The 23,268-nt window shown below is 35.2% G+C and overlaps 2 protein-coding genes across 3 annotated transcripts; one reads left to right on the forward strand and one right to left on the reverse strand.

The window, feature by feature from the left end:
• The first annotated feature begins 1,125 nt into the window (after positions 1-1,125).
• On the forward strand, positions 1,126-5,783 carry LOC102809373 (uncharacterized). 2 transcript variants are annotated; one of them, XM_085497967.1, is made up of 4 exons: positions 1,126-1,368; positions 2,611-2,897; positions 3,967-4,074; positions 4,326-5,783. In XM_085497967.1, the coding sequence occupies exons 2-4, from the start codon at positions 2,664-2,666 to the stop codon at positions 4,533-4,535; spliced, it is 552 nt and encodes a 183-aa protein (XP_085354093.1). In that variant the 5' UTR covers positions 1,126-1,368; positions 2,611-2,663; the 3' UTR covers positions 4,536-5,783. The 2 variants fall into 2 exon arrangements, with proteins under 2 accessions (XP_085354093.1, XP_077864732.1); XM_078008606.2 differs by having other exon boundaries at positions 1,128-1,368; positions 2,526-2,897.
• Positions 5,784-13,621: 7,838 nt separating this feature from the next.
• Positions 13,622-23,208, reverse strand: LOC102809257 (transmembrane protein 184C-like). The gene is made up of 8 exons (XM_085497968.1): positions 22,837-23,208; positions 20,876-20,912; positions 20,354-20,562; positions 20,108-20,182; positions 18,852-18,945; positions 18,105-18,314; positions 17,612-17,786; positions 13,622-16,631 (listed from the first exon to the last, which is right to left on the reverse strand). The coding sequence occupies exons 1-8, from the start codon at positions 23,079-23,081 to the stop codon at positions 16,267-16,269; spliced, it is 1,410 nt and encodes a 469-aa protein (XP_085354094.1). The 5' UTR covers positions 23,082-23,208; the 3' UTR covers positions 13,622-16,266.
• Between the last annotated feature and the right edge of the window lie 60 nt (positions 23,209-23,268).

Raw genomic sequence — 23,268 nt, forward strand, 5'->3', positions numbered from 1 at the left:
CAAGTTGTTAATACATTTCTGTAGACCTCACTTTGTTCTGGGAAGTATCGTCGAAGTGACGTCGTCAGCCACAGTCCCTCCACTGGAGTAAAGTAAACAACCATAGACCTCGGGGTCTATGAAACAACTAATCACAATTACTGGAGCTAAAGCTGCTAGGTAAGTCGCTTAGAAAAAAGGTTAGAAACAGTCAGACTCAGATTACAGTCCCGTTTAATTCCAACATTAGAATTGAATCGCCCTGTTAAACCCTATTTATATTTAAATTTAATAATTAATTTAATTATGCGTGTTTTTAATATACATGTTCCATTAAAACCGCTCAATTAAGATGTAAACCGTCGTGCCAAACGCTATCAAATGCTTTTCAAAAGTCAATAAAACATTCATAGTTAGTAGTTTTAGTTTTAATATATTTATTTTTGTTTCTTGATTATCAATGTCTTTGTAGAGTTATCTACTAACCAATGTTTTTTAAGATAAAGAAATCGTCTTTTGTGTGACACTCACGTCTGAATTGTTTATTGGAAACAAATTTGTTTATTAGAAAGAATATTATTTAATTCTAGAGAGGAATTTTATCTGCAATTCTAATGTGCATCTGTCATCGTGAAGGCATGGTCTGACATGAATGCCAAAACAGATTTTTTTTCTCGAAATAAAATGACGTATGTCACAAAATGCAATGTGTATAATTGCATTTATGTCATGGTCACTCTAGCTGACATTATTAGGCATGTGCATCACGTGACTTGTGGATTTATCGAATAATTATCGTTTGAAATCACGTCTGCATCCTCGTCCCAATTTGAACGCTGAGGGCGATTAAGATATTTTTAACCGCCCACAGCTTTGGAATTGGGACAGGGAACCAGATCATTATTTTGACATCTAAAACAACAGAATTGGTAGAGAACTGAATGTCAATTTCATCATCTCTTGAATAAATTAACCTGCTTTTATTTCAAAATGAAGTCTAGAGTATAATGTTATATTAAAGTCTTATTAGGTCAGTAAACCATACTTCTTTTAGTTGAGTTCAGCGTATACACCTCCCGGATGCCTCCCTGTTAAAAGCTTTCAGATGTCAACTGCTGCATATTGCATATTACGGTTACGCTGCGCGCGCACACACACACACACACACACACACACACACACACACACACACACACACACACACACACACACACCGGTCGGTGGTGAAATTTAAGGGAATCCCCTGTATGTAAATTAATATCACGTGATCGGGGACTTCCCACATTTATTATATTGCAGGAACCTGTTTGCAGCATTTAGCAACGCGACACACGATGTGAACGGCTTTGGGGGACTTACCATCTACGACACGTAAACAACTACACGGAGGTGAGTTCTTCTAAGTCGCTACTGTTAACTGTATGCACAGTCTATCTATCTATAGAGGGACTGTGCTGCATGTTTACCGGGAAGCGAATCAAGGTTTTTTTTTGTAGTCAGAGTAACCTTTGTTGAGCCATTGTCTCTGTTGTTTCAAATATTCGAAGTATGTTGCGCCGCTTTGGGTAACACCAGACGGACTATAAACTCGTCCATATGCAGTACACTACATGTCATAGATACTGAAATTCTTGATGGGAGCCCGTATTCGTAACTTTAAAAAAATCTAGACCAATCTCCCCAAAATATTTGCCATATTTGCCTCTGTATGACAACGTCAACCGAACGTTGTGCCGTAGTACTGCTTGTACTGGGCGATCTACGAACATTTTTTTTCTTATTCAGGGGTACACTAGTGTGAAATAGATTTAGAACTTTATAGGAAATTATTCTGCCGTCGAATCTACTTTGCAGAGTCCCGTATGAGTTACGTATCTGTAATTGTTGTATTGATCGAAACTTAACTATATTGTACATCAATGTGTTGTCAGAAAATTCCGATAGGTAAAAATTTGATATTTGAAAGGCAGTATACAAATTTATTTTATATGAGTTTAGCTTTCAGACAAGTCCCTGTGGTTTGCGAGTCGTTTTGCGCCGAAATTGTGACAAGTTGGCGAAAAGTTGTATATTTGGTATCCCCTGTATGTAACGTGTAAGGAATGGGTGCGAGGGTTGTGATTGGTACGCCAACCATTGGATCCGTGATTAGCTACATGAATGTCATTTTATGTGTTTGCATCACCAAATATCCGATAGATAAGAAAACATGCCACGTCTTAAATGCACAATCCCAGGGGTTGGTCAAATGTTTTATTGATGCCATGTGAGCAGTGGGGGTGATTCCCCCTCTTTAGTGTGGAAGTAAAAACAAAAAAAGCTTGTACGGTATAAGTTACCCGCCAGAACTGACGCCGAGAGTTGGTGCCACCATGTCGTGTATGGAGCCCCTCTTCTCGTTGTGCGAAGACGAAGACAACGTAGAGATGTCACCCATCGCCACGGTACCCCCTTTACGATTTACTTGAACACAAATTATCATAGCTTCTATCATTTCTTTTTAACATTTGCTATTTTATCTCAACATTTAATCTTTTATTAATTAGTTTTCGCCTGACCAATTCCTAATGGATTTCTCTACCGTCATCCCCGTGCTGTGTAACGGGCAACCCGTGGATTTCGTCCAAGAAGCCACAACCAGCAGTACGCTATCCCCCGCCAGCGATAGTTCGGATGACTTCGAGATGCCGACCGACGTCCTGGACGCTGCCGAGACACTCCAGCGATGCGAGCCACTGACTGCCTTCGTTGACAAAGGGCCCGGAGTAACCACAGACCCTACAATAGATGAAGAGATCCATAGAGAAACATTTTCAAGTCTTGTAAAGGACGAACTTAGACAGAAAATAACCGAGAAGCGAAGATCACGCGGGTTGCCAGAGTTTTTGACAGAATATAGACCGACCGTGAAAGAAGAGGTAAGCATGTTTAAAGGGCGGCAGTCGTCGTGCCGCGTCCTGTTAGATATGGGACTCATAGCGACGTATACAACGCGTGTAAAATACATTGTTTGTTTACATGAAATTCGAACACGCGCTGCGCGATGACCACCGCCCTTTAAACTAATTATGAGCACGGTTACTAAAAAAGTAGTAACCGTGTTATGAGCATTGCATTTTACGGTATATTGCACCGATACATTGCACCGCTGAATGCGTGCATTTCACCACAGGCAAAAGGGTGACATCGACCACAGTAAATGGTGACATATTAAAATCTACATTGAATTTTGTTCTCGGTCAAGTTTATGCGAAGAATATTTGGATAATATCCATATCGAGCATCGCCGCACTATCTAAAGACCATTATGCATCAGTGGGCGTTAGTTTCGATAGGAATGTAGGGCGGGTTTGGAGTGTCCTCGTACGGCATGCACTGTGGTGTTTACATTTCCTGGAGTTCAGTCACATGATCGATCGATTATTTGCCTCGCTGATTAATCTTTTATTATATCAAAGATATTGCCTTAGTAGCAATCGTCTTAGTAAAAACTTTTAGAAATTACTGGAGTCATGGTGAAGTGCGTGATTTTAGAGAATATTGAAGGAATTTTAAATCAGTCGTACAAACTGAAATATTTAATGATATGTGTGTTTGTTTAAGTTGCTGTTGCTATGTGACGGGTCAAACCCTTGAAGAGGTCATGGGTCTATGGGCGGGTAAATAACAACAAAACAATCTAAATCTACTTGGCATCAGTATCGTATTGGCGAATAGCCAAGAAACGCCACCAACGACATCGGACTACCACGGAATCTCAGTTATAATAACAAGTAGACGTAGAATCATATTAATCGATTACATTGACCCTTCGCGTGGTGCGAAATTCTTCGTGATAATGAATTGTCCTCCTCCCACGTATTGATCAGATGTTCTACCACATATAAGTGGAGGGGGCGTTTTCCATTACCGAACAATGCCACCGACAAGGGACATACTGCATATTCGGTACCAGATACTAGTACACACGTTTGTTTTGTATTGTAGTTAACAGAAGAAGAAAAAGAGAAGCGAAGAATCAGACGAGAACGAAACAGAAAAGCAGCCACGAAATGCCGCCAAAAAAAGAGAGAAATGGCCCAGAAAATTAAAACTGTAAGTTTGTCATTTTCTTTTTCTTAGCTGCAAATTTATTAGTGGTCTGAGAATTACCAAACGTGAACAGTGAGGTCTAGTGTAGAGAATTCACCCCTCTAGCCAGTTGAGTAGAATGCTACGAGTTTTTTTTTTTTTTTTTACACGTGCGCATATAATTGTAATTAACACATTCAAGATAAACACCTTTAAAACCATGTGGCATACTAGAACAGTAAACTGAACTGAACCTCCGGTGATTTGTTTTGTAGGATGCTGGCGAACAAGAACGACGAAACAGTGAACTAAAACAAGAAATTGAGATTCTGCAAAGACAAAGACAAGTGCTGACGAATATTCTTATGCATCATCAAGAATCTGACACTACGTGTTATCTTAGACCCAAATTCAACCAGAATACATTGCCATCACCCATCGCCGCGGGGAGTAGCATGCAGAGATGGTCGCGCCCTAGTACGTAACGCGAGACAATGACTTTGCAACCTTTGAGACTGAAACATCGATTTCAAAGTGTACAATACAGTACAGTTACTCTACGGTGTACTAGTTCAAGGTCGGGCTTCACATGACACTGCGCTGCCTCGAAAATATACATATTACCAGTACATATCATACGAATAACGACGTACTCCCTCGCAATGTTTTGCCTGTTTTTGTACCAGCAGATTATATGCCAGATGACTGGTCGGCGGCCATCTTGTGGGTTTTAGGTGCCCGTTGTTTTTCTTTTTACAGTCAAATGCATTTATGCGTTTATTTTTTAAAATTATCAAAGAAAGTTTGTGTTATATATGTCAACTTATTTTAATTGAATTTTCATATTAATATATTTGTATACACCGATTTACACTTCAAACCACATTCGAAACACCAAGTTTCACAAAATGCGGGAATTTACGGATCATGACTGTAAACAGTCAGGAATGCGTATTGTGTGCGCTGTCCAACTCTGTATCAACATTCAGCGATATTTCAGAGCTGGAATGAAACACACGTGCCCACAAGTTCGATTAATAACACGTATGACATGTGTACATTACCGCAGTTGGGAACTTGAGGCATATACAATTACAGCGATTCATTATTAAACACGGTTAAAGGGCGGTGGTCGTCGCGCAGCGCGTGTTCGAATTTCATGATGTAAACAAACAATGTATTTTACACGTGTTGTATACGTCGCTATGAGTCCCATATTGAACAAGACGCGACGCGACGACCACCGCCCTTTAACAATAACATTATCTGGATACCGACTCTGTTCCGCTGATCACCCACTCTCCACGATTATCGGTATCCGGGCTAAATAATGTTGTGAAGTAACACAATTAGTCCACATACCTATATGTTCTTTTATACCACCAAACTTGTGGGTCGTTTTCAAATTAAAAGATGTTTAAATTTGAGATCGTAAATGGAAACATTTATCTCCCAAAATATAGTCTTTGATTTTCGTTTTTTATCAAAGTCGAGATATTTGATCCTTTATTACAGACGTTTCTTCAAAATCGACGATTATACAGTTTTTCTCTGTAATCACTGAGAATGAAACGAATCATAGAACTTAACTCTCAGGCAATTAACTCACTCCTTAACTTACTTGTATTTATTATAATATAACTTGTTGGGTTGAATTTCTCACATATATTTAAACTGTAAATATGTTTAATTTAAAATCTTGATTTTCAATAAATATATACTCAAGTTGTAAACTTCGCTTCTGTGTGTGTTTTTTTATGCTTTTTCATTGCTTACATCGACCCCTGGTTAGTACTATAGGCTGTCACACTTATTAGATTATTGATGTATGTACCTGTGCGGTATTTGCTCTCGTCGGAAAAATGTTTAGTCTATTGAAAAACGCACCACGCGCAGCAGGCACCGGAAAACTAGTCGACGCTCGACAAACTGTATACTAAAGTATTACACGAGTTGCAGCTTGTGGAGTCACGTGACTACAGGCGCGGTGTTTGGGATTTCCAGATGTGCTATTATTAGAACATTTAATTCAACGAGACGCAACAGCTGTGGAGCTCTGCCAAAGTACGTAGATCTTTTATACTCAGTGTTTTTTTTTCTACACTTGTCGGTCGAATTGAAGAAAACAGAACAAGATTGTATACAATTAACACTGGGGAAACGGGGGGGAGGCAGGTTAAGATTACATTTATGGAAGACGGGATCTTAGGAATTCTTACCAAATATTATGTCACCGGTTAACTCCGTGTTAAATTCTATTCTACTTTATTTCATGCTATAATTTCAAATATTTATTGATTATCGATTTATTATCGGCTGAAAGTCGTTATAATACCGTTGTCGTGCATTGTGCGATATTATTTGAACACGTCAATTAAAATTTATTGATTATTTAGTTATCTCAAAGTTATCACATGAGCATGAGATTAAGAAACTGCGTCGTGATTGATTATTATTGATTTCGGTGTTTGATTAGCAACTGGACCACGTGGATATGAACATTTAGGAGATTGCAACCAACAAACGCGATTAAGAGTAAAATAAATTCGCATTTATTTGAAATTAAATTCACCCGATAAATTTTTCTGAACACCCAAACTGGAAAACCCACACTTATTACAGATTTTGTCACTAGAGGTGTTTGCCGGAGTTCAAGGCTGGGTAACCAACTTTACCTCCTTATGAAAGTCGTTCTACAAATCCCGTCACGAATCTTAACAATAGATATATCTACCCCATTTTTAAAAAAAAATGGCGATATTTGCCAAGTTTGAAATAATTTGAGCTTTATGAGAAATAATATCCCATTCAATTTAGGATAAAAAACTCAGATTTCTTGAACTTATATAGTCACATGAATCCGTGGCCTAACTATTGCCCAGTGCGTCTAATCAATACATAACTTTGGAACACTTTGGAACCTTGAACCATGACCAGTTACTCCCCGCCCCTTCCATGTACGGATAGCAAGCTTTATTATATTCAAGAACCAACACATGTTAGTAACTAGATTAGTTAGCAAATTGCTTACATTTGTGATATTTAATACGAATTTCAATACTTTATATTATTATCCTATATATACTCACAAATACATACAATAAGTTTAGCCGTTTGATAACTGGGGGGGTGGCTTAAATTAAGCTCGTCTAAAGGCATTCGATACTGGTACATTTCGTACTAGTAATTCGGTAAACTATACAGTATTTGTTTAATTTAAAAAAAAACGAATGTTAATATTACTCCCCTTCTTTGTTGGATATGGTCTAAATGAACTGTTTTCTTGCCAGCACGTTATTCGAACTATGTATGCTTGGCAAACAGAAGTGAAAGTATTTGCATTTAAATTTAATAGTCTATTATTAGTTCAGCGTGGAAAGCACCGATTATATCATAATACAAATGCAGTGCATGTCACGTGATTACACCGTGAACCGTTACAATTGTTTTATTTGTTTGCTAATGAAGAAGTAATTGAAGCAGACATACATTTTATTGAACGCAAGATGACAAATAAACAAGTCACTGCATGACACAGTCCTCGTCAGTTCACATTGCAAATTCCATGATTTGTTTCATGAAACAAAACAACACATGGTGTATGCACTCATTTAGAACCTGATGTGAAATATGATCTAGTTTATGTGTCTTGTTTGAATAATATTCATCCACGAAAGCCTAAAATCTAGTTTCACGAACTTTTGGTCTTCGTGTATTTATATGTAAAGACATTAAAACAGTTGTGTCTTAGGGTTGACAGTTGTGTTTATTTCTGCGGTGTGGGGGGGGGTACGAAAGCAAAATTACTGTGATGGCGGACAGTGATGATGAGAGTCTATGGCAATGTAAGCTGCAAGAAATAATCTCAAACTGAGTTGATAGGTGAATGTATTATATAAAAAAAGTAAATAATTTAGAAAATAGAGATGTAATTTGTTGTGAAGCACTACTCGACAAAGTACATATTCAATGAATGTAGTCTGACAGGAATGCGCATGTTAAACATTAAAATGCCTGCAATTCGGCCTTCTTGAATTGAACTAGAAAACAAATGCATGTGAATCATATAGGTGGGTGGCGAGTTGGGTGATGTCTCAGGTGTGCCGAGATATAGGGGCAGATAATAAAAAATAACATGTTATAAATTATCAGTTACTTATTCGAAACTTTGTTTGCTCACAATATAAATTAAATAAATTGAATTATGCCGATTTAGTATAGCAGAGGTTGTTTGTTAGCACATGAACTATTTTCAACAGATAAGATATGACTTCCAGTCTAGTGCAAGAGTTTTATATTTTCTGAAACAAATTTGTCTTAGATAGGGGGATAATTGGTTGGCTCAAAATGTCTAGTTAAAGTAACTTTGTTTGTCGTATCAGCTTCAGTTCTTTAATGAACAACAAGTTTATTTCGCCCTTTTTCTACATTTTAATTTTGTAGTGAATTATCCGACTTACTGTGGTAGGTAAATCGAATGGGATACGGATGACACTGACAAAGACCACATTCTGATGTGATGTTCAGGATACCCCTGCCAGACACGCACATTAACTAGCGGTGTCCTATAAACCACTTGACTACGCCGTAGCAGACTAGTACACATACATGAGCTATGCAAATCTGCTTGTCTGACACACGCCCGGTTACCTACGCCCCCCAGACTTCATATTTATAGAGTACTGTAGGGAAATGATAACTATGCCCTCAATTCAGGACAAGGGTCTGCTATATAATATATTATATGATACAAGTATTAAAGATACCATCGAGTTAAATACAGCATGCATGTGAATTAAACGGACGAAGACGAGATTAGATGAATGTTCAAGCGATCACTTCTTTGAACAGTGCTGCGCCTTCTCTATAATCATTTCGTATTTTAGGTCCGGGTGTTTATAGTGGACCTGTTGCGCTCTTGACCTCAATGACGAAGTGTGAAGCAGAGGCATTTTTATTTTGAACACCACTAAATAAATATTCCACAGTACCCAAACTCTCATACCATTGCATAAGAAACAGTACTACATGCACTGAACTGCAGCCTTCTTTGGAGCACACATCTCACGGATGAGACAGTATGTCCCGATGGGAAAGTCGCATTTTTCAAACCTGTCAAATATAGACACTGTTATTGTGTATTGTTAATCACTGTCCGCGTACGCTGATTTGGACACTGACTTCATGTAAAATGTGAAGCAATTTAAGAAGCTTTTGAAACATGTCTTTACACTCAAAAAGGGCGTTTGTGAATTCAACTGAGAGAAGTGATTTATGATTTTACGTCATATAGTTACCTATTCAGGATTATATCACTATATATTGCTATGCCAACGCAATAAACATCCGACATGTAAAATATTAACTTTGTGAGAGGATGGGTTCCAATCCAAAGAAAAGATGACGAATGGTGCTTAACAGCGGGAAGTATACACGTTGTATATGCGAGTTCATGACGTGTACCCTGGTACCTTGCCAAGACATAGCATATATACCGTATATGATCGGATATTCAGTCGTTTAAGAGAAGGGAAAAGCACTATATTGAAACTGCAAATCGTTAATTCAATTTCGAATAAATCGTAAAAGATGACATTAAGAACCAAAAGCGAAATATTATGTTTTTTAGTTAGACATATTACTAGGTTGATAAATACAATGGATAACAATTTACTATAAACAAATATATCAGTGTTTTTTTTTTCAATCAAACGTTAAGCTATTCAAATACACAGGTACATGAATCAATAGTACGTACACGTTATTTAATACGCATGCGCATTTGAAAAGTTGGTTATTTCATCATTCTAAACTGTCCACAAATTGTCGCGTACCTCAACACATAATGAAGAACAAATATATTTACAAGAAAATTATCTGAACGACCTGGATTCATAAAAATTAATGAAAGACTTCCCAAAACATATTTGATATTAAGATCTGAAGGACCTTGGGACTGGTTTCCATGCATACTTTTTAGTACATTTCCAGAAATGTAATGTGTTTGTGTATACTTTATTTAAAGAAGGCTGAAAAAAATAAAACCAATAAATACGCATGCGTTATTGCCAGTGATCGGTTATTTACAAGCTATTACTGTCTACAAGCCTATGAAAACCGTGTCCAAATCAATGTTATATCACAATGACCCTCCGTTTTGTCGTTGTCAGATATTATACACAGACAAGATTTGAAGTTCGACTATTAATAACTCATACCAACAAATGGCTGGGGAAAATATTAACGACGATGACCAGCCCACAATACAAACAATAAACTGGATTAATATTAATATATTTGATTAATATTCTTCAATTTAAATAACAGCTGACTAGCACCGACATCGGCGAGATATGCGCGAACAGAATAATCTTGCGGCGAGAAATCATAGAAATCCTAGAAACCGAAACTAGAGTACGCGTTGAAAGCACATGTTTCGAGAAATTCAGAATGGGTGTCGGTGCTTTCGTTTTGATTTGACATACGTCACTTCCGTACAATCTGGTACACGTACTTCGCTGCTGATATAAATTAGGGTGGGTCACCATGTTTGTATTGTTATACTGCTTTGAGTTATATAAGATGAAAAGTATGGAATGAAAACCAAAGAATCATCAAAGTGAACATTGTTACGTATTACAATACTATTAGAGTACCACAACTCTAATCTACGGAATGTACATAGATAAAGTTAGCTGAAAACATTGTCCCAACTCATTATATCGACGAGGACCATTGGACACATGAAAGACACCGGTCATATTAAAGTTCCATTGTCTCCCATATGTTATTGAGAATATTCAACACTTGGAATTAAACTCAAAAGTTACGGCATCAGTGTGTTATCCGTGTCAGAAAACCATCGTCGAACAAGAGTCGCGATTAAATTACTTGATGACGTCAATGGGCAAAATGAAATCAATGACAAACGGAAATACAAGGCAGTTATTGTTTTATTGCGTATATCACACAAATCACAGTTACGGCATCTATGCCTAAATTAAATATACTGTAAGAGAGTACACCTTTAAAGCTGCAACTTTGAAATGGACCAGAAAAACGTGTGATTTGTAATACTTTTATTGGATGCTTTACGACGTATGTGTGGTGGTGATTATTTTGGTGCGTATAGGAACAATCAAAGACCGGCCAAGCTGTGTTGATTTTTTTTTTTCAGTTAAATTATAGTAATAAAAAAGTTTTCCGAAATTCGGGGTGAACGCATTAACACCTCCATTTCGCGATATCTAATTTAAACTTTAAAAAGAAATAAATCAACGAAAAAATACTATACAGTGTATTGCAAATGCGACATTTTATTTTATGATAAATCATAGTTCATTTTGTCATCAATATGCCGTGCCTAACAATGATATTGAATATATATATATATAACAACAATAATCGGATGTTCGTCCCTAACCGTGCTTCAAGCTCCTAATGAGTGAGGTACTTGTACGAAATAGCGCTGTAGAGTATCAATATTAAAGTAGTTGTCTCCATCTGTTCAACAGTTTCGACTATCAATACACCGACGACTTGCGCCCTCTGGCGACGAAGCGCTTCTGTAGCGAAAGTGAGCGTAAATGGCGCCATTTTCATCTCTGAGTCTGTTATCAGATTCTCACTCCAGCATGCACCAGCATCGACGTCATGAATCACTTTGGAATTATCACATACGAACATCCCTCCAACACAATGAGATCCCTGTGTACATCATATCCGGTAACGTCAGATGGACCCAAGATTTGTACCCATTCCACCGTGCTTGCCTGTGTTAATACCGTGAAGCCCACACATAACTAAATCAATGAGAACAGAACACAGCTGGAGAATGTTACCGCTTCTCGTGGCGACAAATCTTATTCCTATCCCTACACTAAACAACAGGTGTGACAACCCCAGATTAAAAAACAAAAAACAAAACAAAATAATTGTGAATCTTTCACTTCCATTCACCGTCACACTGTCGGTCAATCTTGTATTCGACTCGTAAAGCAAAATGTAAATGTTATAAAATAATATTGACCACATATATTGGTATTATTTGACTGGCTACAGGCAAAGGTGAACAATATTATCCTGGATTCTTTCTTAAAAAAATGTTTTAATATCATATACAACTATTTTAATATTTAAAATATAAATTCACAAATGTAATTTTACAGTCAAAAAGTGTTATAAGTCGTGATAAATTAGAGTTAAGGTAGAGATGCAGTTTACCTGACAGGTATTTTAAATAGTTAATTAGGAAACCAAAATGACCTCCCTTGTCCACAAAACTATATATTTTCTGAAAGCTTATTGTATGAATTTAAAAATTTTGTTAGTATTTTTTCTTTATGGACACTGTAGTTTGAAGTGTGCACAAAAATGTGCTTTTTTGGTCAAAAGTGATTTTAAAAAAATGGCTCCTAAACCATGCTTCTGTTTCCTGTCAAAATTGGTTTATGGGTACATCTGTTTACTATGAAAAAAGTGCCGTCTTGAAAACTGTCTACCAGTTGTCAATTTTGCAGGGCAGCAGCCAAAATTTCACTACTTCAAGTTTATGCATAAATTAACACCCGGGCGAGTTGTCTGCACGATTGTAACACTGATCAACCAAAAACAATGCTCCGACGGCGTTTTGAAGATAAACACATTGTCAATCATTTGTGAAAATTTCAAAACAAAAGGTCAAAGCATCTAGGAGCTATTTTTTTTAAAGTTCTGGGATGTGCACTAAAAAGAAGCTGAGATAATTGCTAATTTACATAACAATTCACTCAGTAAGAAGTTTGCTAATGCTCATAATTAAAATGGTTGTAACAGTTCCAAATTTAAATGTATTATCGTTTTGTTAAAAGTTAAATATAGTGCATAATATGGAGATCCCGTCATTTCTTTTTTTCACCATGTTTCTTTTTTATTACTTATGTACAGCCTTGCTAAATCTTGCTAAGCATTCAAAACAGAGAATGTTTGCATCTGTTATCCATATTTAAAAATCGTTTTTCGAGTTTGTTCCACTATTCACAATTCTACAAAATTTTAACAGTCTATAGCCAAGACTGTTTAGATAATAAAAAGCAAAAAAAAAATTCACTCCAAAGTGCCCACGAACCTGCATCTCTACCTTAAGTTATTTTCTTTTGGTTGATTCACACGAATGTGATTTAAATAATTTTATTTGACACATCAGCGTATTTTCCTACAGTTTTCCTCAAAAGTATTAACATATTGAAATGGGCATAAACTTTCAAGGAAACTCAGTTCTTTATGTAGTCCCAAACATGAATATGGCTTCTGTGGAAAATCTGTCAGCACTTGCAAAATGCACATAAAAAAGTCGTGAAAGACAAAAGTGTCATTCAATGTCTGTAACCGGTTCCTGGCACAATAAGATAAATAAGTAAACAAAAAATAGTGCCTTTGTGCATGTATAAATAATTTGATAGTTGAGATCTGCATCTTCCAGTGCCTAACTGACAACTTGAAGTTGCAAAAAGGAGACTGAATATTATCGGTTGTGTGGCAGTCAGGGGAACAGCACTTTCCTGATTTCAAAGCAGTAGCAAAAACAAAGCAGTTTGAAATAAAAATTCTTTATTTACAAAATAAAGTGAAAATTTGACATAAATATGCAAATACAAGTGAAGAAAATAATTTAAAACACCAATTTATATTGAATGTAAATCCTGTATTTGTTAATACTTTTGATAAAAAAACAGAAAATCAATTTCTGAATAGAAGTTGGGTAGCTGCTATCTGTGAGAATGCTTATATTTCCCATACACATCATTTACTCTCAGCACACATGAAATCAACTCAACATGCATCGTTTTTCCTCAACACGCATCGTTAGCACTCAACATGCATCGTTTTCCCTCAACATGCATCGTTAGCACTCAACACGCATTGTTAACACTCAACATGCATCATTTTCCCTCAAAAAGCATTAATAACACTCAACATGCATCATTTTCCCTCAACAAACATTGTTAACACTCAACATGCATCATTTTCCCTCAACACGCATTATTAGCACTCAACATGTATCGTTTTCCCTCAACACTTATCGTTAGCACTCAACATGTATCGTTTTCCCTCAACACTTATCGTTAGCACTCAGCATGCATACATACAAGATCCCACTACACTATCTTACAATGCTTTCACATCACAACGTCAAAACACCATACATTGCATAATTGGTAATTCTTTCACAAAATACTGACGATACAAACATAAACAACTTCTCGATACGTCTAATAAATACTGCAAGAAAAACTTGTATTGCATACTGTATATTGTACTGAACATCAAACATTCACTGACATGGTGAAGACTTGTGATCATTAAAAGTTCACTAAATATGTGTTACTGATAAGCAGAGATATTGTCAGACCATATGCAAAATGTCACTTGTATTATACACAAATACAGTCATTATTGAAGCTGTACAGTCTACTACATTTTGTTTAACACCTACAACATAACAAGTATTTGTCATACATGTAATAGTTCTTTTGCAGGATACCGTACCTCTCGTAGATGGTTGAGAAATTTTGATTTCTTTGTAACTGAGTTTTCAGCATCCTAGGGCATTATTAATTAAATGATTTGCATGAGGGACTTATGATCATCGATTCTAAGTAAACAACATTAAAATTCACTGACTGTTTCTTTTTTTCTTCTTGTACACCACCTTCTTTTCTGAATTCATAAGTAGCTCTTCTTTTGTTGACCTTGCTGATTTGAACCATGACCCAGGTCACTTTCAACAAAACACGATGACAATAATAACTACAGATATATTGTTAGTTCTATACCACACAGAACAGCCACCTAACACCCTTATACAGAACACACATAGATAACATATACGTATAAGCCACAAAAACTACAGGTTGCATGTAAATGTGATAACAAATCAAATCTAACAGTACTTATCAGAACATGTAGTAACATACATACATTACAAAAAATGCCATTACATCACATTACATGTGCAATAGAAGGGTCAATAGAAAGGGAAGGGTGAAGCACCATTTAAGGTAATTATGAGTAGGCATATTAAAAAATAACAAGCAGCCTATCGGCTGAGATAGCTCCGCTGTTAGCAATGCACATTTCAATTTAAAGAACTGAAGACATCATTAGAAAATGAACAATATGTATAGTATCAAAGCAATCGGACTTACAGTTTTTAACAAGAAGTGGAAAATATCACTTTTTACCAAAAATATTCACCAAAATTAGAGAATTGAAGATATCATCACAAAATGAACAAATCTGAGAGAGGTCCACATGTAGTAATTATATATGTAGTATCAAAGCAATTGGACTTGCGATTTTTAACAAGAAGTCGAAAATAACACTTTTTACCAAAAATGACAAAAATATTCACCAAAATTAGAGAATTAAAGATATCATTACAAAATGAACAAATCTGAGAGAGGTCCACATGTAGTACCTATATATGTAATATCAAAGCAATTGCACTTGCGGTTTTTAACAAGAAGTCGAAAATATCACTTTTTACCAAAAATGACAAAAATATTCACCAAAATTAGAGAATTGAAGATATCAACATGAAATGAACAAACCTAAGAGAGGTCTATCCAAGGTACATATACACCAAGTATCAAAGCATTCAGGCTTGTAGTTTTCAAGAAGAAGTCGAAAAAGTAAAACATTGACACGGACGACGACGGACAATCACTCATATGATAAGCTCCGCTCGACAAAGTCGACAGCGGAGCTAAATATTCATAAAACAGGTCAAGGTATACACAGACTAATGCCCACTCAAAAACTACAAAATGTATTATATAACTATATAGCCCAAATTAGGGCTGCACGTCACAAGGCAAAATTGTTTTTGTATTGTCTGGCAGTATTTTCTAAAATTATTCGATATTTTAATTCCTGAACTTAGTAAACTATTTGGGTCACACATGTGCTACAGATGAAGATGGTAATGTGAGAAGTTTGATTGAATAGCAATGATTACACGCACAACTTTTCGCATTATGTTATCAATGCTTTGCTTTAGAGTGTGAGATGATTGTTAAAATATATGTATACTTAATTTGAATAAATAAACTAAATAAATAAATAAATAAATAAATCACAACTTGTATTTCAGAAGATAAAAACAATTGGTTCCTAAAATCTATCAATGATTGCAAAGGATCACTTTTCTGAACATCTTTCAAGTTTGTCTGATGATTACACTTCATCTTTAGTTGGCCCTTCTGTATCACGGTCATTGCCCAAACTTCTACCATGATCATCTGAGTAAGTCTCGATAATATCCACCAATACACCATCTTCACATTCTTCAAAGTGCACCTCAGCACTAACGTATACTGGCGGCGATGTGGAGGATGCAGAACTTCCACCTTGGGATGCTGCTCCTAAACTTGTTGAAGATGTCACTAAGGTAACATTTTCATACCTGTCTGCGTTTATTGAAGTTGTTCCATTTATACTTATGTCATCTTCGTTACCAACTAACAGATGAGTTCTCTCATTATCTTTTGCTCGTCTACGTCCAATCATTGTGCTCTTAACTGTACTTTTCATGGTTGTACCTTGAACGAAAGAAGAAAACAATTGTCTGGTGAATGTATGATAACTACAACAGATGCTTTTGAGTTGCATCAGGATGACGACGCATGTTGAATGTTGATTGTAACTACATTCCACATAAGATGTTACAGACATAAGATTAAAACCTTTCTTACAATTCATGAATACCATTGCCTTGAATGCCACTCGTCAAGTATTTATTTCAGGAATACAATTAATCATAGACATGTTGGGACATTTGTTTCTCATGAATACTTAAAATCAACTACATATATTGCATATAGTATTTCTAGTCATCGCTTTATATAAAACAAGTTATTGTTAATGACATAGTCCCCATTGGAATTATGGGAAATTTTGTTCATGCCAAAAATATAGTAATATGCACCAAAACCCTAGTTAATGATTTAGAGTGAATAATTGGCTATCTAGTATCAACAGAAATTAGTTGTATTAAATTACTCTTCCAAAATGGTAATATATGGTCAGAAATTAAACAGGATATGCTATTCATGCATTTTTTGTAATGGCCTATAATATATAGGGCTTACTGTAAAATACTATATTTTCACTTGGAATTAATTTTCACTATTTCCACTCAAGGAATGATTCTGTGAAAATAAACTCAAGCGAATATACATTTTTTCCTATATTTTACATTCAACTTGTCAAAAATCAGTGAAAATAAATTCCATACAAAACGGCTGAAAAGTGTTTTCAGCAAAAATTTATTCCAGCTAAAATAAAGTATTTCACAGTACTTTAATAAATGATATAACTTTACAATAACTGCATGCAATGATGGTTAATGAATAACACTGCACTTGCTTTACCCCAGCTGATGGATGACTAAAAGATTATTTTTACAATTGACAGACTACAAGACGACAACTAACCATGTCAAAAAATCTGAATGTCACAGAATAACTATCAATTCGATCACGAAGTGCTTTTCCCCGCAAACTGTAACCCCAGGACTTACCGACAGACCTGACATGCTCCACCACATCATCTTTGACATCAGACACGTCCCACATTGCCATGAACGATTTATACCACGGTGTAGAGGGTCCCATGGGGTCAACAAACGGTTGATACGGAAAGGAGTAGTGATGAGCTATTGCGGCTACAAACATCTCCATACAAATTATTAAATCCTATTAAAATAAAGTTCATAAAAAATAATTTATAGCATTATTATGGTACTCCATAAAATTCAATAGTTTTAGACAGAACAGTCACTTGTACCAGCATGTATATCACTGCCAAAAATAACAAATCTTCTTAAAGTTTATAAGTTAAAATGTCCCAGGGCTTCACAAAAAAGGCTAATAACTGAACTGCAGGGAGAGGTGAAAATAAAAAGAAAACATCTACTTTTACTGCCTTTACAATTCTGGAAATATTTGTTGAGGTTTTATCATTATGCACATTCATTGTCAACAATCTATTGTTACTATGGAGATGACTCTTACTTGCAACGCAGTAGCAATTGTGTCCGCTTCCAAATCAAGACTTTCATTAGATGTGATAACACCGATAGCAACGAGAAATGCGATAAAGACAGCTTGCCAGAAGGAAAAGAAAACGACTAATTTAACGCACAGGAACTTGGCTACTGGTTTTATCGGTTGTAACTCTTCTTTGGTAGCTTTGTAGAACAGTATGAGGCAGTACATGGCCCACTGTCAATGCAAAATAAGATGTGTTTAATAATCAGACTGAAACAGATTAAACATCATAGCACTTAATGTCACATCAAAAACTAATACTGTAAAATGACTAATTTTCACTGGGTTAAAATTTCACTGATTTACCATTTCAGGCATATTCAGTGGGTTTTAAATTCACAGTTTTATCATTTAGATAATGTGTTCTATGCTAAATTTTACATATTCACCGGGTTTTAATTTAGCGCATTTTCCAGTCAGCGAAATAAGCAAAATTAAAACCCGGTGAATAATTGATCTTTCTACAGTATCCTAAACCCAGGTTGACTGCACCATAGAATTGAATGGAAAGCTACAATGACTGGCTGAATCAAAATGTCTATAGATGTCAACCTTAGATTAGGCTGACAGGTGTTGTGTTGATGCTGAGGTACATGCATTCAATTGGCCTAATGATAAGAAAATGGTCACACAGACCTGATTACAATATAGTTTGAACTTTGAACTTTGACACAATAAATAGAAAACAAATACAAAATAAATGACACTCACAATTTGTGATACATTATTAATGCTAACAATATACAGCCATGCTGACGAGGGACTAAAGTCGCCTTCTTTGTATTTACCAGCTAATTCGCATATTCTGAAATGAAACAAAATTGTTTGAGTAAAGCAAGGTATACAAGAGTTGTGGGTGTTATTTAAGTTAAAAGTAAAGCAATGTAGACCTATTACATGGAAAGCATAAATAAATGGAACAAATCACTGCCAATGACACAGTTTCCGTTCAGTTTCAGTTTTTTAGTGATATCAATCAGTCCAGGCATGCCTGAGAAACATGCAGGACATCATTATTGGAGAAGAAATTGCCAGAAGTCAGTCAAATGTCTGCCATTCGGCCATCTTCAATAGGATCATGAAACAAATACATGTGCATATTTCCGATATGATGTACAGTATGTGTGAAATTTAAACTTAAGCAGTCCAGACACTTCAGGTATATATATCTGGAACTGTATTCTTTAAAACAAAATGGCAGCCAGTCAGCCATTTTTAACCTGATCCAAAAAATAAAATGACATGCATCAAGGTCACATCATGTTCAATGTATGAAAGTTTGAACAGAATTCGTTTATGCACCACTGAGATCCAGAATAGTAAAAATTTCTGATTTTGATAAATATTTTGCCTTTAAATGTCTGCCACTCAGCCTTCTTGAATTGGATCATGAAATAAATGCATGTGCATATGTCTGATATAATGTATGTATGACGTTTCAGCTTGATTGGTCCAAGCATGTGTTACTAGATACTGCTGGAAGTCCATGTTTCTGTGAGAGTGTACAAAATTGAAAAACTGAACTGAAACTGAAATAGGGCAAAAATATTAGTGAGGAATTAGCATAGGAATGATTGAATACAATTGGCCATTTTTTTTTTATTTTGAAAACAAGCAGACTGTCGGCTGATGTCAGCTCTGTATACAGAATGAACAAATCTGACTAAGGCCTATCCAAGGTGTCTACATATAGAATATCGAAGCAATTAATCAATGAAGGATAAGAGCAATATCTTTTGATCAATTTTGCATTAATGTAGGTACATAAAACATGTGTCGATAAAACTATAAATTTTAAGATCAAAGTATTGAAGACATTCGGATAAATAAATAAATAAATAAATAAATAAATAAATAAATAAATAAAATCATTCAAGTTTTTTTTATCTATTAAAATTATACTAATTTGTTTTTCACAAATATTTGTCTATATTTGTACAAAAAAATACAAAAATGAAATTACTTACAAAGCAATAATTGTTGTAATTGGTCTCACTACAGTATACGACAAAACACCCTGTTTACAACAATGTACTAGTTGGCTGAAAAAAATAAAGAAACAGCGTTAACACAGTCACTCAATATTCATACACTGACAATTACTCTCATGCATAAAGAAATTGTTCGCAACAAACAATAATTAGCACATACGATAATATTACAGATTACATAAATAATATTATGGAATAACTTGATGTAAAAATGAGACTCACCGGCCGTTTTTCCATGTTGGGAAGCAACAGAACGGAATTAAATGTTTTTGTTGTGGTTTGGCTTCTAGCATCAGTATAAAATCATCCCCATATTCAGAGTTTAAGAAATTCAACAAATAAATCATAAAATTGTAAATGACGTAAGCTTCGTAACACTCTCTACACGTACTCAAGTATATCGCAGCATTGGGAAACCTCAGCGCAAGCCACTGCAATATAAAAAAAAAGATTTCAGCCAATCAAAAACTGTACAAAGTAACACATGATAAAAGAACATTGTGTAAAGAGTAGTTGCACCTTATTTTTTTTAACAATTCACTCGCTCTCAAAAAATATTTATTGATGGTACCATTAATGGAAGCATTACATAAATTACATAAATTAATAAATGCATTAAAAATGTGTGTTTTGGTACAAACCTGTCAACAACATTTACTTTCACTGTACAATGATGGATTTTGTAACCAAATGTGATTGATTGTCAATTGTATGAACTGAAAAAAATTGCATTTACATACTTACACTGTCTAAGGAGTACACTGGCACCATCCATAGAACCCTATAAAATATTATCAATACATTATAACAGTGAATGCTAAAAATAAAACTGATCATGAAAGTCACTACTGGTATCTCCCAATTAATTTCCCCTGTAATATTGCAATTGGTATTTTAATATCCCATTTTACATGTATGCTTGTGACCCACAGTAGTAGTTGAGAAGGAAAATTCAATTGCGGCTCTAATTATGGCAAAATATCGCAAAATATCGCATTACAGATGGTGCCCTGTTGACCATTAATTTGGAAGGTTATGTTTTTCTGTGGCAGACTGCTTTCCATCCATCTCTGTTGTCTGGTTGATAGACCTGTACAATGTATGTGAGCTTTACCAAGATAAAATAAAAGTGAAGAAGAATGAAACAAAAGTAACACAAAAAAAATTGAAATTGATTGGCTATGAAATTAACATTTTCCTTTTGATAGCGGCAACATTTATGTTTATATTTATCATTTGCTGGTAGTTGACTCATCACTTCATAATCAGTGAACAATCATGTTGGGTCTTATTTAGAGAATGTGTGGTCAGTCATGCTCAGTACAAAAAAATGTGTGTGTTTTACTTTTATCTAATCTGAATATTTCACTCAATCTTGGTTTGCTTGATCTAATGAATAATTGCGTTCAAAGACGGGCAACAAATATATTCTAGGCTATAATCAATGCAAGAGAAGTGACTACAAATATTTGTTTGATCTTGCTGAATTTTTGACCGTCAAAAAAACAGACAAAATTTTTAGATTGTGTGTTTCTTTTTAAATGCATCTTTGGTGACTACGACCCTGACATTCATGGATTTGTGCAATTTAAAAACAATAACATGCTAATAAGTTTACCACATTTTTGCTGTGAAGCGTTTAGGAAGTTATATTTTAACAGAACATTTCATGCTTGGAATTTCACACTAGAGAAAATTTTCAAATTAGATTCGGCACAGAGTGCTGCTGCCTGTAAACACAATTTTCATAAATCTTCTTCACAATAAGTTTAGATTTGACAACTCATACACATTGCTTAGCCATTGTCACTATACAAAATGGTGTGTGGTTTAATTTCTTAATTTCAATTGATGAGTTGGCATTAAGCAATCACAATTTGAAGTTTAGCCGTGGTTCTGAAACTTCAAGAATCACAGCTAAAATCTAAATTGAAATTACTTACCGCCAACTCATCAATTGAAATTATGCCAAAAACCAAAATCATAAGATTCTAGAAAATATTAGAGATTCATTTGACTGTCATTAGCCACAGGCCCTTTTTCCCTCTTTAGTAATTATTTTATTATCACATTGTTCTATGTATATTTTACATTATTTTTATCTGTATATTTGTGTTGCACAATGCCACATGGAAGGCTGCTCTATTGTCATAGGTGCTGGCCAACGTATTCACCTTTTAATTGAATGAATGAATGAATGAATGAATGAATGAATGAATGAATGAATGAATGAATGAATGAATGAATGAATGAATGAATGAATGAATGAATGAATGAATGAATGAATAAATAAATAAATAAATAAATAAATAAATAAATAAATAAATAACATTTAATATAAAGGAATGTTGACAATTTTTCCCCAAAGAAAGCTGTACTAAATAAATTAAAACAATAATCACGGTACATCCACGAGATAGCCATCTCACATGTGATGTTTGTTATCACTAAACTATGAAATCCAGCAATGCGATTGTGGTTCAAGGCCATGGCTTGCCTTATATGGCATCACTTAAAAATAAAATAATATCTGTTGTAACAAATCATTAGTCCTTTTTTGATCGAATTATGTATAAATTATTATTATATTTAAATTTTCACGATATGATAGTAAAATTGACAATAATAAAACTCCAAAACAAAACATGTACGTAAACAATAATAATAACTTCGTCATTTACTATTACGGATATCCACAAACTTACCGTATAATGTGTTTCTGTAGGTCAGGTCTGGTATAATGCACTATATGTTGCAGTATCGTCCACAGAGATATTGGTATCGTCAGAAACACGAACACACCGGCAGTGAACCATGCTTTTTTGTGCACGCTGTTTTCCTCTTTCAACAGTTCCCAGACACACAGAGGAAAGGCGACACATACGAGAAGTATGTACCCAGCGAAAACAACAGGCCGTATCCACGCCTTCCAGTTATCAATAACCGGCATTATTCAGTAAATGGTGGCCCGATGTTATAGTAACCTCTCGCGGGTAAATCCAAACCCAAATCTCCCCCACGCATGGATTCTTTTGCTAATATTGTTCAGATCGAACGATGTTTATTTCAACTGGCCGCCATATTGACTGTATGTTTTACGCATGCTCAGATCAGAAATGACGTCATTTCCCACGGTA

The sequence above is a fragment of the Saccoglossus kowalevskii genome, chromosome 4 (genome assembly GCF_978046115.1).
Source record: "Saccoglossus kowalevskii chromosome 4, keSacKowa6.1, whole genome shotgun sequence".
In the NCBI taxonomy this organism is placed as follows: domain Eukaryota; kingdom Metazoa; phylum Hemichordata; class Enteropneusta; family Harrimaniidae; genus Saccoglossus; species Saccoglossus kowalevskii.